Source organism: Gopherus evgoodei, chromosome 1 (genome assembly GCF_007399415.2).
Source record: "Gopherus evgoodei ecotype Sinaloan lineage chromosome 1, rGopEvg1_v1.p, whole genome shotgun sequence".
Classification (NCBI taxonomy): Eukaryota; Metazoa; Chordata; order Testudines; family Testudinidae; genus Gopherus; species Gopherus evgoodei.
In genome coordinates, this window is record NC_044322.1 from 171,262,961 (window position 1) to 171,278,886 (window position 15,926).

At 42.0% G+C, this 15,926-nt stretch overlaps 1 protein-coding gene across 1 annotated transcript; it reads left to right on the plus strand.

Moving 5' to 3' along the window:
• The first annotated feature begins 5,208 nt into the window (after positions 1–5,208).
• On the plus strand, positions 5,209–14,920 carry ADAMTS1 (ADAM metallopeptidase with thrombospondin type 1 motif 1). The gene is made up of 9 exons (XM_030579595.1): positions 5,209–6,237; positions 7,434–7,780; positions 8,196–8,328; positions 8,699–8,866; positions 9,196–9,482; positions 9,687–9,873; positions 9,999–10,174; positions 11,042–11,217; positions 12,777–14,920. The coding sequence occupies exons 1-9, from the start codon at positions 5,646–5,648 to the stop codon at positions 13,516–13,518; spliced, it is 2,808 nt and encodes a 935-aa protein (XP_030435455.1). The 5' UTR covers positions 5,209–5,645; the 3' UTR covers positions 13,519–14,920.
• Positions 14,921–15,926: the final 1,006 nt, after the last annotated feature.

Here is a 15,926-nt window from a genome sequence, read left to right on the forward strand (position 1 = left end):
TGTATTATCTTTCCCACTATTGCTGGCTATGAATGCATTTATGCAGAAACAGAATACTTTAGCCTTCTCCTCCTGTTATCCCATTCAGGGAGACCACAGTCTAGTGCAGGGATCAGCAACCTTAGCGGGCTGGGATGGGACGGTTTGTTTACTTGCCGCGTCCGCAGGTTCAGCCGATTGCAGCTTCCACTTGGCCCGCACCGCTTCCCACAGCCCCCATTGGCCAGTGGGAGCGGCGATCGGCAGAACCTGCAGACACGACAGGTAAACAAACCAGCCCGGCCTGCCAGGGTGCTTACCCTGGTGGACTGCATGCCAAATGTTGCCAATCCCTGGTCTAGTGTTAGTGATGGTCATGCTGGCAGACCAGGTGCCAGCTCATGCCAAGGCCGTGGGCCTCACTGAACACTTACGAATGCATAGCTGGAAACCAGATGTAAGAATGTGTTTAGACCTTATGAATGGCTTGTAGGATGCTGCATGTATTAGTCTCACTTATCTGTACATCATGTTATACAGCGATAGCAAATGTTTGCATAGTAAACCTCTGCATTATAAACCTTGTGTAACTCACCAAACAGAGAAGCATCAATTAAAGTGCTAGTCCTGCACAAAGTAGGCCCACTGAAAGCAAATAAGCCAATGTGAAGCAAGACAAGGACAGAGACCTTGTTGATTGCATTCCTCAACCCCTCCAGAGACTTGCTCATGAATTCATCCATCAGCTTGGACTCTGGGATGAAGTGATAAAAATCCTTGACAAGGAGAAACTGAGGGGTTTTTTTTTGCTGCTTGGACTCTAAAGGAGCAAGAATCGCTAAACATAAGCTAAAGTCCCCACGTTTTGCCTGGGTTAGCCCCAAAGGAAGTATAGCATATGTGTGTGTTAGAAGTTTCTATTATCTTTTGAAACTCAAGACTGATACTCATTTGTGTGTGTATGTTTACCTGCTTTAATCTTGTAAATAACTCTCATTTCTTTTCTCTAGTTAATAAACTAGTTTGTTACGGGTTATCTACAAGCATTGTTTTTGGTTATAGATCTGAGTACAATTGACCTGGGGTAAGTGACTGGTCCTTTGGGATGGGGAGTAACCTGAATATTGTTGTGATTTATGGTATAAAGTGACCATCTATCACAAAGTCAAGCTTGCTGGAGTGGCAGGATAAACTGGAGTGCCCAAGGGGACTGTCTGTAACTCCATGTCAAGGCTTTTAGAGTGCTTCAGAAGTTCACACTTGATAGTTGGTTGATGAAATGTAAATATAGAACATACAACCAACCAGTCTGGAGTTTTTGCCCTGCTTCTTTACAGTCTGCCCTAAGGTTGGCACTACCGCTTATGAGCCAGTCCAGACAGCATGACAGTGACATCAAAATCATTTACACAGTAATAAACTTAGTCATAAACTACAAATTGCCATAACTGAATGGACTGAGCAAAGAATCTTGTCCAATTCATTCAGTTATGTTGAAAGGAGGAGGGAGAAATGTTGTTTTTCTTAACCTCTGAGAATAGGACAAGAAGCAATGGGCTTAAATTGCCACAAGGGAGGTTTAGGTTGGACATTTGGAAAAACTTCCTGTCAGGGGGGTTAAGCACTGGAATAAATTGCCTGGGGAGGTTGTGGAATCTCCAGCGTTGGAGATTTTTAAGAGCAGGTTAGACAAACACCTTTTAGGGATCATCTAGATAACACTAAGTCTTGCCTTGAGTGCAGGGGATTGGACTAGAAAACCTCTCAAGGTCCCTACTAGCTCTATGATTCTATGATGAGTTCTCTTTCTCTGTGAAATGCCAAGCACATACGTGCTACTGAACATGTAAAACAAGCTGGTTAGAATAGAGTTCTCTACAAACACTTAAGGAATCACCAGCAATGACGGAAAAGGTAGTACAGAAAAAAACTGTTCTTTAAATGAGTTTTAAGCAAAATATTTTAGTTTTAAGCTTACTTGGCATGCTCCTGTTATGTGTTTTCAATTGCATCATCAGACTGCATCTCCTATTCAAAGGCCTAATGTTCCCTCTGCTGTTTGAATTCTAAATTACTATAATTCCTAAAACCCAGGTTGCATTTAAAACCCAGGTTGCATTTAAAATAGATAATATTTTCACAATTAAAAAAATATTTTATAGTAAGTTCCAAAAGTAATGGCATAAAAACACAGAAATTGATCATAGGCAAAACTGTTCAGGTATTTACAAAACTTTTCATGGTTAATGCAGAGACTGCTGTTATTTCAACAGTGACTAAAATATGATCTGTTAGCGCCATCTGGTGGTTTATACTATTTCACTTTTTTCTAATTCAAGCAAGTTGCTTTTTCTTTGAGTTTTCTCAAATAATAGAAATCATTTCTCATGATGAAAATGTTCAGTGACTAACTTCTGAATAACCATTAACTCTGTGAACTGAAAAGTACAACTAGTTTATTTCAGTTTTGTAAAATTACCCTCATAGAACTATCACACTGCTTTTGATTTAGAGAAAATGTGATTGACTTAAGCCCTGATCTCCCAAACACTTACACACCACACTTTGTCATGGGTAATCTAATTGAATTCAGTGGGACTACTCATATGCACAAAGTTAAGTACATGTGTAAACATTTGCAGAACTTGGGAGCCTAGTGTGTAGTAATGTTAGAGAGATTATGGACTGCTGTACAAGTTACTTTCTAAACTTTTCACTTGTTTTGAATGTTTGCTAGTTTAATTGACAAATTAGCACTTTTTTGTTATATTCACATAGTACATCATTTATATACAAAATTTTACATTTGAAGAAGTACATAATGCAACAAGAGGAAATAGAAACTGTCATTGAATTGGTGCCATTTATTAAAAGTTTCTTGGATGTTATATAAAAGGCAGGAACACTTTCAACTACTTGGTCCGAATCATAAAAGTTTTGAGAACAGTAATAAAATATAAGCGTTTTCACCATAACATTTTGAAAACCCAAGAGACAAACTGTGAAAGAAATACATTCAAAAGATTTTTTTAATAGCAGAGTGCCATCTGGTGGAATAAGAGAGTCCTTTCATATAGAAACATTGTTTAAGGTGGTCAGTATCTCTCTGTTAGTCTATAAGGTGCCACAGGACTCTGTTGCTTTTTACAGATCCAGACTAACACAGCTACCCCTCTGATTCTTCAAATCTTGAAACCAATGAGATCGTGTAGAAATATTAAATAAGTTGCACACCAACAGAGGAACTTCCTTGCTGAACAGTGGTATGATGTAAAGTTCATTCCTGAGAAAATGCATATTTAAGCATATTTATCAAGTATTTTCAGGTGTTAATGTGAAAAGCATGAGTTTGAAATTACTGATTTGTACATATCACAGGTCTCTGAGGTAAGGTTACAGCCTTTATGAGCATAGCTAAACTTAAGTTATAATACTTGAGTATCAACAAAAATATAGACCTTAAAATACCCACTGTATCCTCAAATTTCAATCCATAATGGATGACAACTTTGTCTGTCTTTCAAGACTAAAAATGCTTGATATAGCTGAGGGAAATTTGTTGAAGTATATCAACTAAAATCCTTTACAAATAAGTTCTAATTGTGACATGTGACACTAGGCCTAACTCTGAATTTACAACCATTTTATACTGGATTAACTCCTGACTGATTTATGTGGAATTACTCCAGATATAGATTAGTATAAGTGAAGGGAGAATCAGATACATTTTGTCTTACAAGATGTTACATTTCTCTGCCAAATATATTTCTTAAAGACTGTAGCTTATCAAACTGTATTGGCAATAAATGTGTTATTATATCAACACAATATAGATACATGTACCCCAAGTTTATGCTTGAAGTATGAAGAAAAATGAGGGAAAGATATATCTTGCTGCAGTGTAGGAATGGCACTGCATATAGAGAGGACAGTAGGTAAATGAAATTGTAGAAGTGTTCACTACACATAAAGGCCACATCATGGAGAATAATTGTTTTGGCCTCAAAATTTTACCTTCATATTCAAGTGACACTAAGCAATTATTTAAATCCTGAAGCGCTGATATGTTTCTGTTAATACTCAGACATTTGTTCATTGATTCTTTGTCCTCATTCTTAAAGAAGGGCCTTAATTGGAGGGAAAGTACAATATTAAGTCAAACTGTAAACACCTAAAATGAGTTCCATATAAAGAATTAAGTGGATTAGCTGTACCAGTATGGTTGATTATGGTTTTAAAGGAAGTTATTGACTGCACCTACATAAATGTCTCTGTTTAAGTGATTTAAAAGGAGTAATGTCCCAGAACTATGGATACAGATTGTAAAGGTTATGAGGACTATGAAAAAGCACATCACCTTAAGATTTGCTTTGCCTTTCAGCTGTACTTCCCATAATATATAAACTTGTTAACCAGTGGTTCCAGCTTCCAGCAGGATCACTGTGAAGAAGTCTAAAAATGAGTAACTGGAAGGGAAAATAAAATTTCTTTGCACAAAGCTATAGTTGCAAAACTAAAAGAGCGAAATTGTGGTGGATGGGCCCAAAATTATCCAGTTAAGGAGGGCACTAGGTTCATCACCTGGGCTGTAAAACTTTAGAAATGCTACTAGCTGAAATCTCAGTGCTACTGGAGTATTTGTCTTGAAAATTCAGCTGCTGCATTTGCCACTTCTAGCCTAGTTCACCCACCTTAACTCCGACGGGATGAGGGTGGCCTAGTGGAAAGGGGGCTCTGTGCAAGGGACCTGGCCTTGCCTCCTTTCCTGACAAAAGCAACGTTGCCCTCTCGTGCTCCTTGCGTTTCAAGTCGTGGTTAGACCTCGACACAATGGGGCTGGGAGGGGGACGAAGGGGCTGCGCTACCTGTCACCTCCCTCCCATCTGCTACAGCCCTGAGCAGCTCCAGGCTTCTCCGTCCGACGTGGAAGAGCTGGGCTGCTGGGGGCGGGGGAGGAGGCGGCAGTGTGGGCTGGGCTCACCCCGCTTTGTGTGGGGCAGCCCCGGCTCCTCCCGGCCCAGCAAAGGGCACCGAGGCCCCGGCGGCGCTGGGCGGGAAGGAGGGGGCCAGCAGCCACACGGTTGCGCAGGCGGTGAGCTCAGCGCTCCAGCCGCTCTGAACTAGGGGCGGTGCCTGGCGGGGGGAGATGGGGGGGTTGGGAGGGGGGCTGCCCGGGCAAATCCCATAAAGGGCGGCCCCGGCTGCCCCGACTCCTGCACTCACGCCGCACCGCGGAGGCGCTCGGAGCCCAGCAGTTTGCAAAGCAGGGACGCGCCCCCCTCCTCTCCTCTCCTCTCCCCCACCAAGCCTGAGCGCCGGGCAGGGCTGCGGACGTGCAACCGGCTGTGCCCCGACTCGGAGAGGAGACGCGCCGCGCCGAGCTCGGCAGCTGGAGCCTCTCCCGCCACCGACTCTCTCGGCAGCGCCAGGACCGGGGAGCCCAGCCAGCTCCTGCGCCCCGCAGCATCCTCCTCACCCGGCTGCTGCTGCGCTCCGGCCATGGCAGGGGCAGCGCCTCTGTAGGGACTCCGAGACCTCGCCGCGCTCCTGCTGCAGCCCCCTGAGCGACTGCCCCGAGCCTCTGCCCGGGCGCCTGCGTGTCGCCCCCGAGCCAGCTGCTCCCTGCGCTCCCCCCGCGCCTCTCCGCCCGAGCGCCGGCGTGCAGCATGGGGACAGCCCCTGCGCTCGCCTCCCTGCTGCTGGCGGCGCTGCTCTGCCTCTGCCCGCGGGGCGCTCGCTGCAGCCCCGGGCCGCGGGAGGAGCAGGAGCTGATCGTGCCCGTGCGGCTGGACTCCGCGGCCGAGCCGGCTGCCAAGAGGCTCTATCGCCTGGACGCCTTCGGGAAGCGGCTGAGCTTGGAGCTGGAGCCAGACAGCAGCTTCCTGGCTCCGGACTTTAGGCTGCAGTACTTGGGCAGCCGCCCCCGGGAGGAGGAGGAGGAGGCGGTGGCGGAGCAGGGAGCCTCGCTCGGGAACCAACCCGCAGCCGACCTGGCGCGCTGCTTCTACTCCGGCACCGTCAACCGGGACCCGAGCTCTGCCGCCGCCCTCAGCCTCTGCGCGGGGCTCCGAGGGGCTTTCTACTTGCAGGGGGAAGAGTACTTCATCCAGCCGGCCAACGCCTCCCAGCAGCAGCTCCACCTCCTGCGCCGGCGGCTGCAGAGCCGCGGCCACCAGAGCGGCGGCTCCAAGTGCGGGGTGACAGACCAGAGCTCCCCCCTGGCTGCAGAGGGACAGCAGGCGCACGTGGGCCAGACAGGTACGGGGACCCAGCTTGGCTGCCTTGCAGCTTCTCTCCCATTTGATCTCGTAGAAGCCTCAGACAGGCTGATGACTTGAAATTGACACGTCCTCAGGGCGTGAATATCTCGTGCGTGTTGGAGAGAGAGACGCTGGGGAGGAATTTGCAAAAGAGCCTTTGGCTCTTGGCAATTCCACCCTCCATTTCCGAGCACATCCCCGCAGACAGGGATGGGGAAATATTTTTTGTATTCCCTTCCAGCATATTAAGTATTTCTCCCTCAGTAGCCTCTAGCTGTACTGGAGGTTGGTTTGGAAAAGGACAGAAGTTTAGTGCAATGAAAAACCGTATAGCCTACAAATATAGAGTGTGTGTGTGGATGAACTATAGCCAAGACTGTCATCTCAATTGCATGTGCTTAAAATCAGGAATAACTCCTTTTTAAGTCGTTTGAGTTACGCTGGTGTAAATGAAGAGAGACTCTGGCTCACTAAATAGGGGAGTAAACAAAACATAGACCCAAGCAGAGACACGTTTGTTGTAAATGTTGATCAAAGAATCTCACCCCCTAGTAATTAATGTACAGTATGTTAATTCACAAAAAATGACTCATGACCCTGACACAGGTGTGTAGTAAAGAGAGGGGAAGTTATAGTGCCTGACAGCCCAGAAAGGGAGTATGAATGGGGGAGTTTGATCATCTGACTGGAGCAGCACATGAGAAGGGGGAGGAGAGAGGAGTGGAATTGAAAGTCAGACGAGTGCACAGTGTCCTACCAGGGTAAGAGGCGGTGCTGTTGCAGGGTCCCGGTAGCAATCGGGTTGCTTGGCAAGAGTCTGGAGTACTGCACTGTGCTTTCCACGTGGAGCCCAATGATCTCATTTCAGACTTCTGAGTCATTTGCAAGGGCTCACATCATATGCTCTTGGCCAAGGCTGCTCTTTACTGCATCAGCAAAAGTAACTTAGTTAAAGCTGCTCAGGTTTCAGAGGTCAAAATTCAGCTACTTCAAATGTAGGTGTGCAGTCACAAGCCTCAGATTCCATTTTAAGATCATTCTGCCTTTAGTAATAAAGTAATGTAAAATATTTCCTGCCATAGATGCAAATTTTGTTTTACTGTATTTTGTTCTAGTTCCTTATTATAATAATTTACAGTAATGTTTCTGGACAGGCTATTCATATGCAATTTCCCCCTTTCTTTTTTAATATAGAAACTGGAAGCACGAGGAAAAAAAGATTTGTGTCCAGCCCTCGCTATGTGGAAACCATGCTTGTAGCAGACCAATCCATGGCAGAGTTTCATGGCAGTGGATTGAAGCACTATCTCCTGACTCTGTTGTCTGTGGCAGCCAAATTATACAAGCATCCCAGTATCCGAAACTCTATTAGTCTGGTGTTGGTAAAGATTCTGGTCATCTATGATGAGCAGAAGGGACCTGATGTTTCTTCTAATGCTGCCCTTACCTTAAGGAACTTCTGCAGTTGGCAAAAGCAACACAATCCACCCAGTGACCGACATGCAGAGCACTATGACACCACAATCCTCTTTACCAGACAGGTAAGGAAAGGGGAGGGAAAGTTTGGTCTTTTTACAAACAAAGCAAGCCTAACATTTTTAATTGCATTCTTCAGAAAAATCAGATTTAAATTCAGTTGTCTGAGATTATTGACTCAAACAAGTGGGATAATAATTAACCACCTTTTTGTAACGTTCTGTTACTTCAGATGAAAGGCACTTTGTAGGTAGCATATTGCTGTTTTAATATATGGATTATTTAGCAAGATTTACCACTGAAATTATGGAATAAGTACAAGCATTTTTGCATGTTCCAAAGGAGAATTTTGCCATAGTATCTACTGATATTCTGAATCTTTATGCTCTTTCCATAAGTAAAGGCAAACTGCCAAGGTTGACCGATTCTTGCCAAGGTTAAGTTTGACCGGGTTAAATGAAACTGTCTTCTTTTTAAAAGGACCTTTGTGGTGCCAAGACATGTGATACCCTTGGGATGGCTGATGTGGGAACAATTTGTGATCCAAACCGCAGTTGCTCTATCATAGAAGATGACGGATTGCAAGCTGCCTTCACAACTGCCCATGAACTAGGTAATTCAACTTTGACGTGAGCTTTGAAATTAATTTAAACTAGTCAGATACCATAAAGTAAATATCTCGTTATGTAATAGTCTGTATGTAGGGCCCAGTTCTGTTCTAAACTCCTTCTAAAGTCAGTCAGTAGAAGACAATGGCATATGGAGCTGTAGATTTGACTGCAACTGCAGAAACACCATCTTTCTTAGATTGGCAAATGAGCAAGCAAAAATAAGGTGGCATCTATTTAAAATGTTGGAACTATTCAGATAATTATTTTAAATATCTAAAATGCATTCAGTGATTAGTTCAAGACTAACATTTAATAATATATGCTAATGCATAAAACAAATGTCCTAAAAATCTCTTTTTTTTTTTTTTTAAGGCCATGTGTTTAACATGCCCCATGACGACGCAAAGCAGTGTGCCAATATTAATGGTCTAAGCCGGGATTCCCACATGATGGCGTCTATGCTTTCCAATCTGGATCGAAGCCAGCCTTGGTCTCCGTGCAGTGCCTACATGATTACAACATTTTTGGATAATGGTCATGGTAAGTTTATTAAGCTTTCTATTCACATTTGTACACTTAGCTTTTATGTGGCATCTGAATGTATCTTTGTTTTCTTCCTACTTAAATAAAAACTAAACTAAAAATGAAGCAGTCCCCTCCTGACAACAGTTTCTGTTAGAGAACTCCAGCACAAGGTTCTGCTTTTACTTGACTGCCAGTACCATTAAAGAAGTCCTCAACTGGTTCACATAATTGTTGGTATAATGAAAGCTGAACAATTATTTGAACAAAAAAACTAAGTGCAGTCGAACAAATAAAATATTTTTTTCCCATTCAAACTAGCTCATTGATTACTATTTTTTCTCCAGGTGAGTGTTTACTGGACAAGCCCCACAAACCTATACAGCTTCCCTCTGATCTCCCTGGAACTTTGTATGATGCCAATAGGCAGTGCCAGTTTACATTTGGAGATGAGTCCAAACATTGTCCAGACGCAGCCAGCACATGTACAACTTTGTGGTGTACGGGCATCTCTGGAGGATTGCTTGTGTGCCAAACTAAACACTTTCCTTGGGCAGATGGCACCAATTGTGGAGAGGGGAAATGGTGTGTGAATGGCAAGTGTGTAAACAAGACTGAGAAGAAGCATTATGATGTAAGTATTTTATAAAAAATCTAGAATATGCAATAATATCTCAACAAGATACATAGTTTTGATTTCTGATAATGAGTAAATTGAGAGTAGTAGCTAATAAAACATAGAAGGAATCTTGTGCAAGGGGCTCCACTTAATTAAGAGTTTTAGTGTGTTTGTTATATTATTTGTTATTGTATATATATTTGTTGTTTATCATTTTAGACCCCTGTCCATGGAGGCTGGGGATCCTGGGGACCCTGGGGAGACTGCTCAAGGACATGTGGTGGTGGAGTGCAGTACTCCTTTAGAGAGTGTGATAACCCAATTCCAAAGAATGGAGGAAAGTACTGTGAAGGCAAACGGGTGCAATACCGTTCGTGTAATATTGAGAACTGTCCAGATAATAATGGTAAGTTGGAGTTGATCTTTGACATGGAGGAAGGGGATGTTGGGGGCAGGAGAAATGATAGGGGAGGCGGCAAGACAATTAAAGATGAAGATCTAATGTCTAACTAATTTTTCTCATATGTATAGGCAAAACCTTCAGAGAAGAACAGTGTGAAACACACAATGACATTTCCAAATCCCCTTTTGGAAGTGGACCTGCAGTGGAATGGACACCCAAGTTTGCTGGAGTCTCTCCAAAGGACAGATGCAAACTTGTCTGCCGAGCAAAAGGCACCGGATATTTCTTTGTTCTGCAACCTAAGGTATTTTTTAAAATACGTTTTGTACATTAAATTTTAAGCAGGAATTCTTACCTTTTCTGATTATTTTTTACAGTGGAGTCAAAGGATGTGCAAACTAAAATATTTTAATCACAAGCTTTTAAAATATCTTAGACAGATTTTCCCTTCCTCTGTTCTACAGGTAGTCTAATCCCATCAATACAAACTAGATTTAAATATGTGGACATGATTCTTTCAAACTCAGTAACAGCTTTTTAAACTCACATACTCATCACATTTTATTGTACTGGGGTTTTTACAGAACATTGTGTTTCTGTTATTTTATTCAATTTTTCATAGGTCCTTCAGCCTCAGATTAAATATCAGCTCCTTGTCTCACATTCCTAAAAGGCTAACATCTTAAAACGGTCAAAAGGCAATACTTTTTAATGTAATATATTTAGGCAGTGGAATTGGAAACCAATGGCTTAGCAAGATTAAAATAAAGAATAAATATATTTTTTTAAGACTAGCTTCTACAGCTATATGCTAGGTAGTATACTGTTGAAAGGGCTATCAGTCCTTGCGCTTCATGACCCAAGACTGACCCAACTGGCTTCAGGAAGCAATGTCCTCCCTTTATATGGACTTAAACAATTTAAAGTTGTCCCTTTGATAAACACTGACATTAAATCAATTTCTCATGTTACCACTGAGTTTTAGTGTTGCAAATGGAATGAAGTAGCACTGCATACTTTAAATGAATACGTTTTTACTTTCAACAGTAGCTATCTTCAGAATATGAAGGGGTGGGAGACATGTTGCATCCATATTTTAGTTTTATTATCAGTGTTTGCAAATAAAATGTCCGTGTTCTAATCAAAGGCACTATTTTTAATTTTTTTAAAGGTTGTGGATGGCACCTCATGTAGCCCAGACTCCACTTCTGTCTGTGTACAGGGACAATGTGTAAAGGCTGGCTGTGATCGTATGATAGGCTCCAGTAAGAAATTTGACAAATGTGGTATCTGTGGAGGCAATGGGTCTACCTGTAAGAAAGTATCGGGCACACTCATTAGTGCAAAGTGAGTTTACAAATACTGTTACTCTTTTCATCTGCAGTAGTTAATAGGTTATTTCGCAAGATTTCCGTTTCAAAGACCGGTATTGACTCAGTTTACTCTTGGAATTGAAAATTAATCCTTTTAAATCAGTTGATTAGTTATAATTTTTTAAAGTAAAATCCCAGTTAAATTAAGTGCATCATACAAGGACCTCCTGTACTGTAGCAAGTATCAGAGGGTAGCCGTGTTAGTCTGGATCTGTCAAAGCAGCAAAGAATCCTGTGGCACCTTATAGACTAACAGACGTTTTGGAGCATGAGCTTTCGTGGGTGAATACCCACTTCCTCAGATGCATGTAATGGAAATATCCAGGGGCAGGTATATATATGTGTGCTAGCAAGCAAGCTAGAGATAACGAGGTCAGTTCAATCAGGGAGGATGAGGCCCTGTTCTAGCAGTTGAGGTGTGAAAACCAAGAGAGGAGAAACTGGTTCTGTAATTGGCAAGCCATTCACAGTCTTTGTTCAATCCTGAGCTGATGGTGTCAAATTTGCAGATGAACTGAAGCTCAGCAGTTTCTCTTTGAAGTCTGGTCCAGGATGGCCACCTTAAGGTCTGCTAAGGTGCTATAGTGTGGCCAGGGAGGTTGAAGTGCTCTCCTACAGGTTTTTGTTGGCATCGAGGTTTGTTGCATGGATTGGTTCCTGAGCTAGAGTTATTATGGTGTGGTGTGCAGTTACTGGTGAGACCTGCAGTAACTCGATGCCAACTCTGCCCACATATCTACACCAGCGACACCATCACAGGACCTAACCAGATCAGCCACACCATCACTGGTTCATTCACCTGCACATCCACCAATGTAATATACGCCATCATATGCCAGCAATGCCCCTCTGCTATGTACATCGGCCAAACTGGACAGTCTCTACGGAAAAGGATAAATGGACACAAATCAGACATTAGGAATGGCAATATACAAAAACCTGTAGGAGAGCACTTCAACCTCCCTGGCCACACTATAGCAGACCTTAAGGTGGCCATCCTGCAGCAAAAAAACTTCAGGACCAGACTTCAAAGAGAAACTGCTGAGCTTCAGTTCATCTGCAAATTTGACACCATCAGCTCAGGATTGAACAAAGACTGTGAATGGCTTACCAATTACAGAACCAGTTTCTCCTCTCTTGGTTTTCACACCTCAACTGCTAGAACAGGGCCTCATCCTCCCTGATTGAACTGACCTCGTTATCTCTAGCTTGCTTGCTAGCACACATATATATACCTGCCCCTGGATATTTCCATTACATGCATCTGAGGAAGTGGGTATTCACCCACGAAAGCTCATGCTCCAAAACGTCTGTTAGTCTATAAGGTGCCACAGGATTCTTTGCTGCTTTGTACTGTAGCAGTAATTTAGGATGCGATTCAACAAAGCATTTATGCACATGCTTGTGTCCTATTGAAGTTAATTGGACTGGAGCATACGCATAAGGTAAAGCTCAAAATTTAGTGTTTTGCTAAATTGAAGCCTTAATCAGTGGAAGACTGAGGATTCAATATTTGCATTTTGTTCCCTGTAGACCTGGTTATCATGATGTTGTCACCATTCCTGCTGGAGCAACCAACCTTGAAGTTAAGCAACGAAATAACAGGGGTTCACGACATGATGGCAGTTTCCTTGCTATTAAAGCTGCTGATGGCACATATATTCTTAATGGTGATTACACTCTATCGACATTGGAACAAGACATTACTTATAAAGGCAGTGTTTTGAGGTACAGTGGCTCATCTGCAGCTTTGGAAAGAATCCGCAGTTTCAGCCCACTGACGGAACCTTTAACTATCCAGGTTCTGACTGTGGGTGACTCACCTCAACCTAAAATCAAATATACCTATTTTGTGAAGAAACCACTACAGTCTGGGTCTGAGAAAGCTTCCAGCAAAAAGAAAGAATCTTTTAACGCCATCAAGGAGACAATCTTATCTGAATGGGTTATTGAAGAATGGGGAGAATGTTCAAAGTCATGTGGGTCCGGTTGGCAAAGAAGATCTGTCAAATGCAGAGACCTTAATGGGCAGTCTGCCACAGACTGTGCAAAAGAACTCAAACCAAATGATCTCCGACCATGTGCAGACATGCCCTGCCCACAGTGGCAATTGGGAGACTGGTCACCATGTTCTAAGACATGTGGGAAAGGATTCAAAAAGAGGTTATTAAAATGTATGTCTTATGATGGCAGTATGTTGCCACAAGAAAGCTGTGACCCTTCAAAGAAACCTAAACACTTAATAGACTTTTGCAATGTTACAAAGTGCACTTAACTAGTATCAAGTTGGGAAAGCTAGAGTTTTTTTTTTTCCCCAGAACAGTGCACTGAAAACAAGAGAGTTAGCGATAGCATGTGTGTCTTGCATATAAAAGTCATGATGAGGATTCATTGAGAGGGGACAGTACAAATAATTTTAGGGTGGTATTCCATCATAAAAATATCCTGCAAAGTGCAGATTTGATAGCTTAGCAAGCCAATGTCACTGACTCTTTCATCTTCAGTAGAAAAAGCCCTAAGGCATTATAATTTCCTTTAAGTCAGTTACAAGTTAAAGAAAACATAAGCAGGGGCCAAATGGAGTTTAAGTAAACATTTCATATCCCCCTTCCCGCCCCCACTTTAGATTTGTGTTGTGGTACTGTTCAAGTCCCTAGGTTTTTTATGTGGGTGGCTTGGGATGGAGGGGCAGAAGGGAGAAAATAGCTTTTGTCTAAGCTTAAAATAATTGGTCAAGGCTTACCTACCTCACAAAGGACAAAAAACAGGATTAGAAAAGGAGTTTCAACTACATTGTTCATGGCTGCTATTGTTTCAGAGATTAGTTTTATATAAAAATTAAGCCATATTCTCCAAAAATAAAAAGTCAAAAATATCAAGAACAATCACTGTAACTTAACCTAACTTAACCTGCAGACAACTAGAATGTTCTATTTTTAAGCATCTTTGCATCACCCCAATGTTTCTATCCATTTCTCTCTTCCATGTTGATGTAGTCATTGTGACATGCATAACCTACAAAGCTGGAATAAGTGGCAATCTCCATGGAACAGGTACTCTCTAAAAGTTGTTGCTTTTGGTGCCTCCTGACCAAACCACTGGTTTCTCTGGTTCAACTTTGGTTCTATCATATTGTAAACGAAAGTTATGACAGTGAAGGTTTGAGCGCTATCTCAAGTTCTAACTTTTTACCATGTTCCAGCCCATACTAGCTTACTTATTTGTGTTATGCTAGAGACAGATCAAAGGAAAAAGAAATTCCCAGTATGCATGGGAATCTCTAATATATGACATCTAATATTTTTATAGTGCTCAAATCACTTTTATAAGGCGGGAAAGACAAAGCTGAAGGATAGCGGGTCCATCCACAGCAGTACACTAGCAGTTGCTTAATTAAAAGTTTGTGCCAGTCCATAGACTATGAGAGAATATGGCTTTCCATATGTATATAGCAAAATATATTGGTATAGATTATATGTACTTTATAAGTATTTTATATTTCTTTACCTTCTGGGAAGGGTTATAGTTTGTAATAAATGCATATAATGAACCTATTTATTTTTATACTTCCTGTGATCTTCTAAGTTATCGCTTTTTTTAAAAGGACATATAACAAGGATAGAGTATTTATACAGTATAATAATATGTTACTAGAGGTAATAAATGAACACTATGAATTTTTGAAATTGTGTTTTTATTTCTACTTTATATATTGATTTTTATTTTTTTTTTACTCCAGTGAAAGTACCAAAAATCTAGAGTAACATTTTCAAAAGTGACTAAGGGATGTAGGAACCTAAGTTTTATAGGTGCTTTTGAAAACTTTTCCCATAGTAAAAGAGTAATCTTGGGTGCCCAGCAGTGATTTCATTTTGGGGGGGGAAATGGAATATGAATTAATTCAGTGGTCCCCAATGTAGTGCCTCTTGACGTTGCCGCTTCTCAGCGGCATTTCACCGGGTGCTTGTCCGCCGACCATGGTCCTCGGTGGCTCATCGTCCAGCACCTGCCAGATGAAAAAGGTTGGGGACCACTGAGTTAATTGATATTATTGACTTTAATCGGCTTACAGATGGGACAGAACTTGTTCTGTCAGCTTGTGTTTGTAACCAACAACATTTCTACTAAACTAGCTAATTTACCTGCACTACTTAACATATTTTAAAATGTATTACTGGGAAAGATGCATTTAAGTTAATAATAATTAACCAGAAGTCAGAGGTTCCCGTAAGCAAACTTCTTGAGGTTATGATAAACAAACTCTTTTAATTAGAAGTGCATTTTTAATGAACTGCTCTAAAATTTTTTAATACATTCAAGAATGCAAATCAGAGTTTAAACATCCAGAAACTGAATTTTGCTCCCTTAACTCTAACCCAATGCCCACTGAGCTCAAGAGAGAAACTACTATTGAAGTCAATGGGAATTTTTGTCTTTGGCTTTGAAAGGAGCAGGAGTGTACCCAGTGTGAAAATTGCAGGTCATTTCCTGCTCTCTGAAATCCAGCTGAAGTTACATCTGTTAAGGGAAAGTAAAATTTGGTACCATATCCTTTAGAAATCTATTAAAGGTGCCCTGACAAATGTTTGGCCTTCTGTGTTGTGAAGCAGTAATTATCTGTTACTCCAGGGGTGATATATTGTCCCTGCTAAAGTCAGTTGTACCAGGATTTCACCCCTTGTG

Bases quoted from the DNA above. Each gene is read 5' to 3' on its own strand.
- ADAMTS1 (XM_030579595.1), top strand. From the start codon at position 5,646: ATGGGGACAGCCCCTGCGCTCGCCTCCCTGCTGCTGGCGGCGCTGCTC. The intron at 6,238-7,433 runs GTACGGGGACCC...TTTTTAATATAG, and splicing joins GGCGCACGTGGGCCAGACAG to AAACTGGAAGCACGAGGAAA. The intron at 11,218-12,776 runs GTGAGTTTACAA...TGTTCCCTGTAG, and splicing joins GGCACACTCATTAGTGCAAA to ACCTGGTTATCATGATGTTG.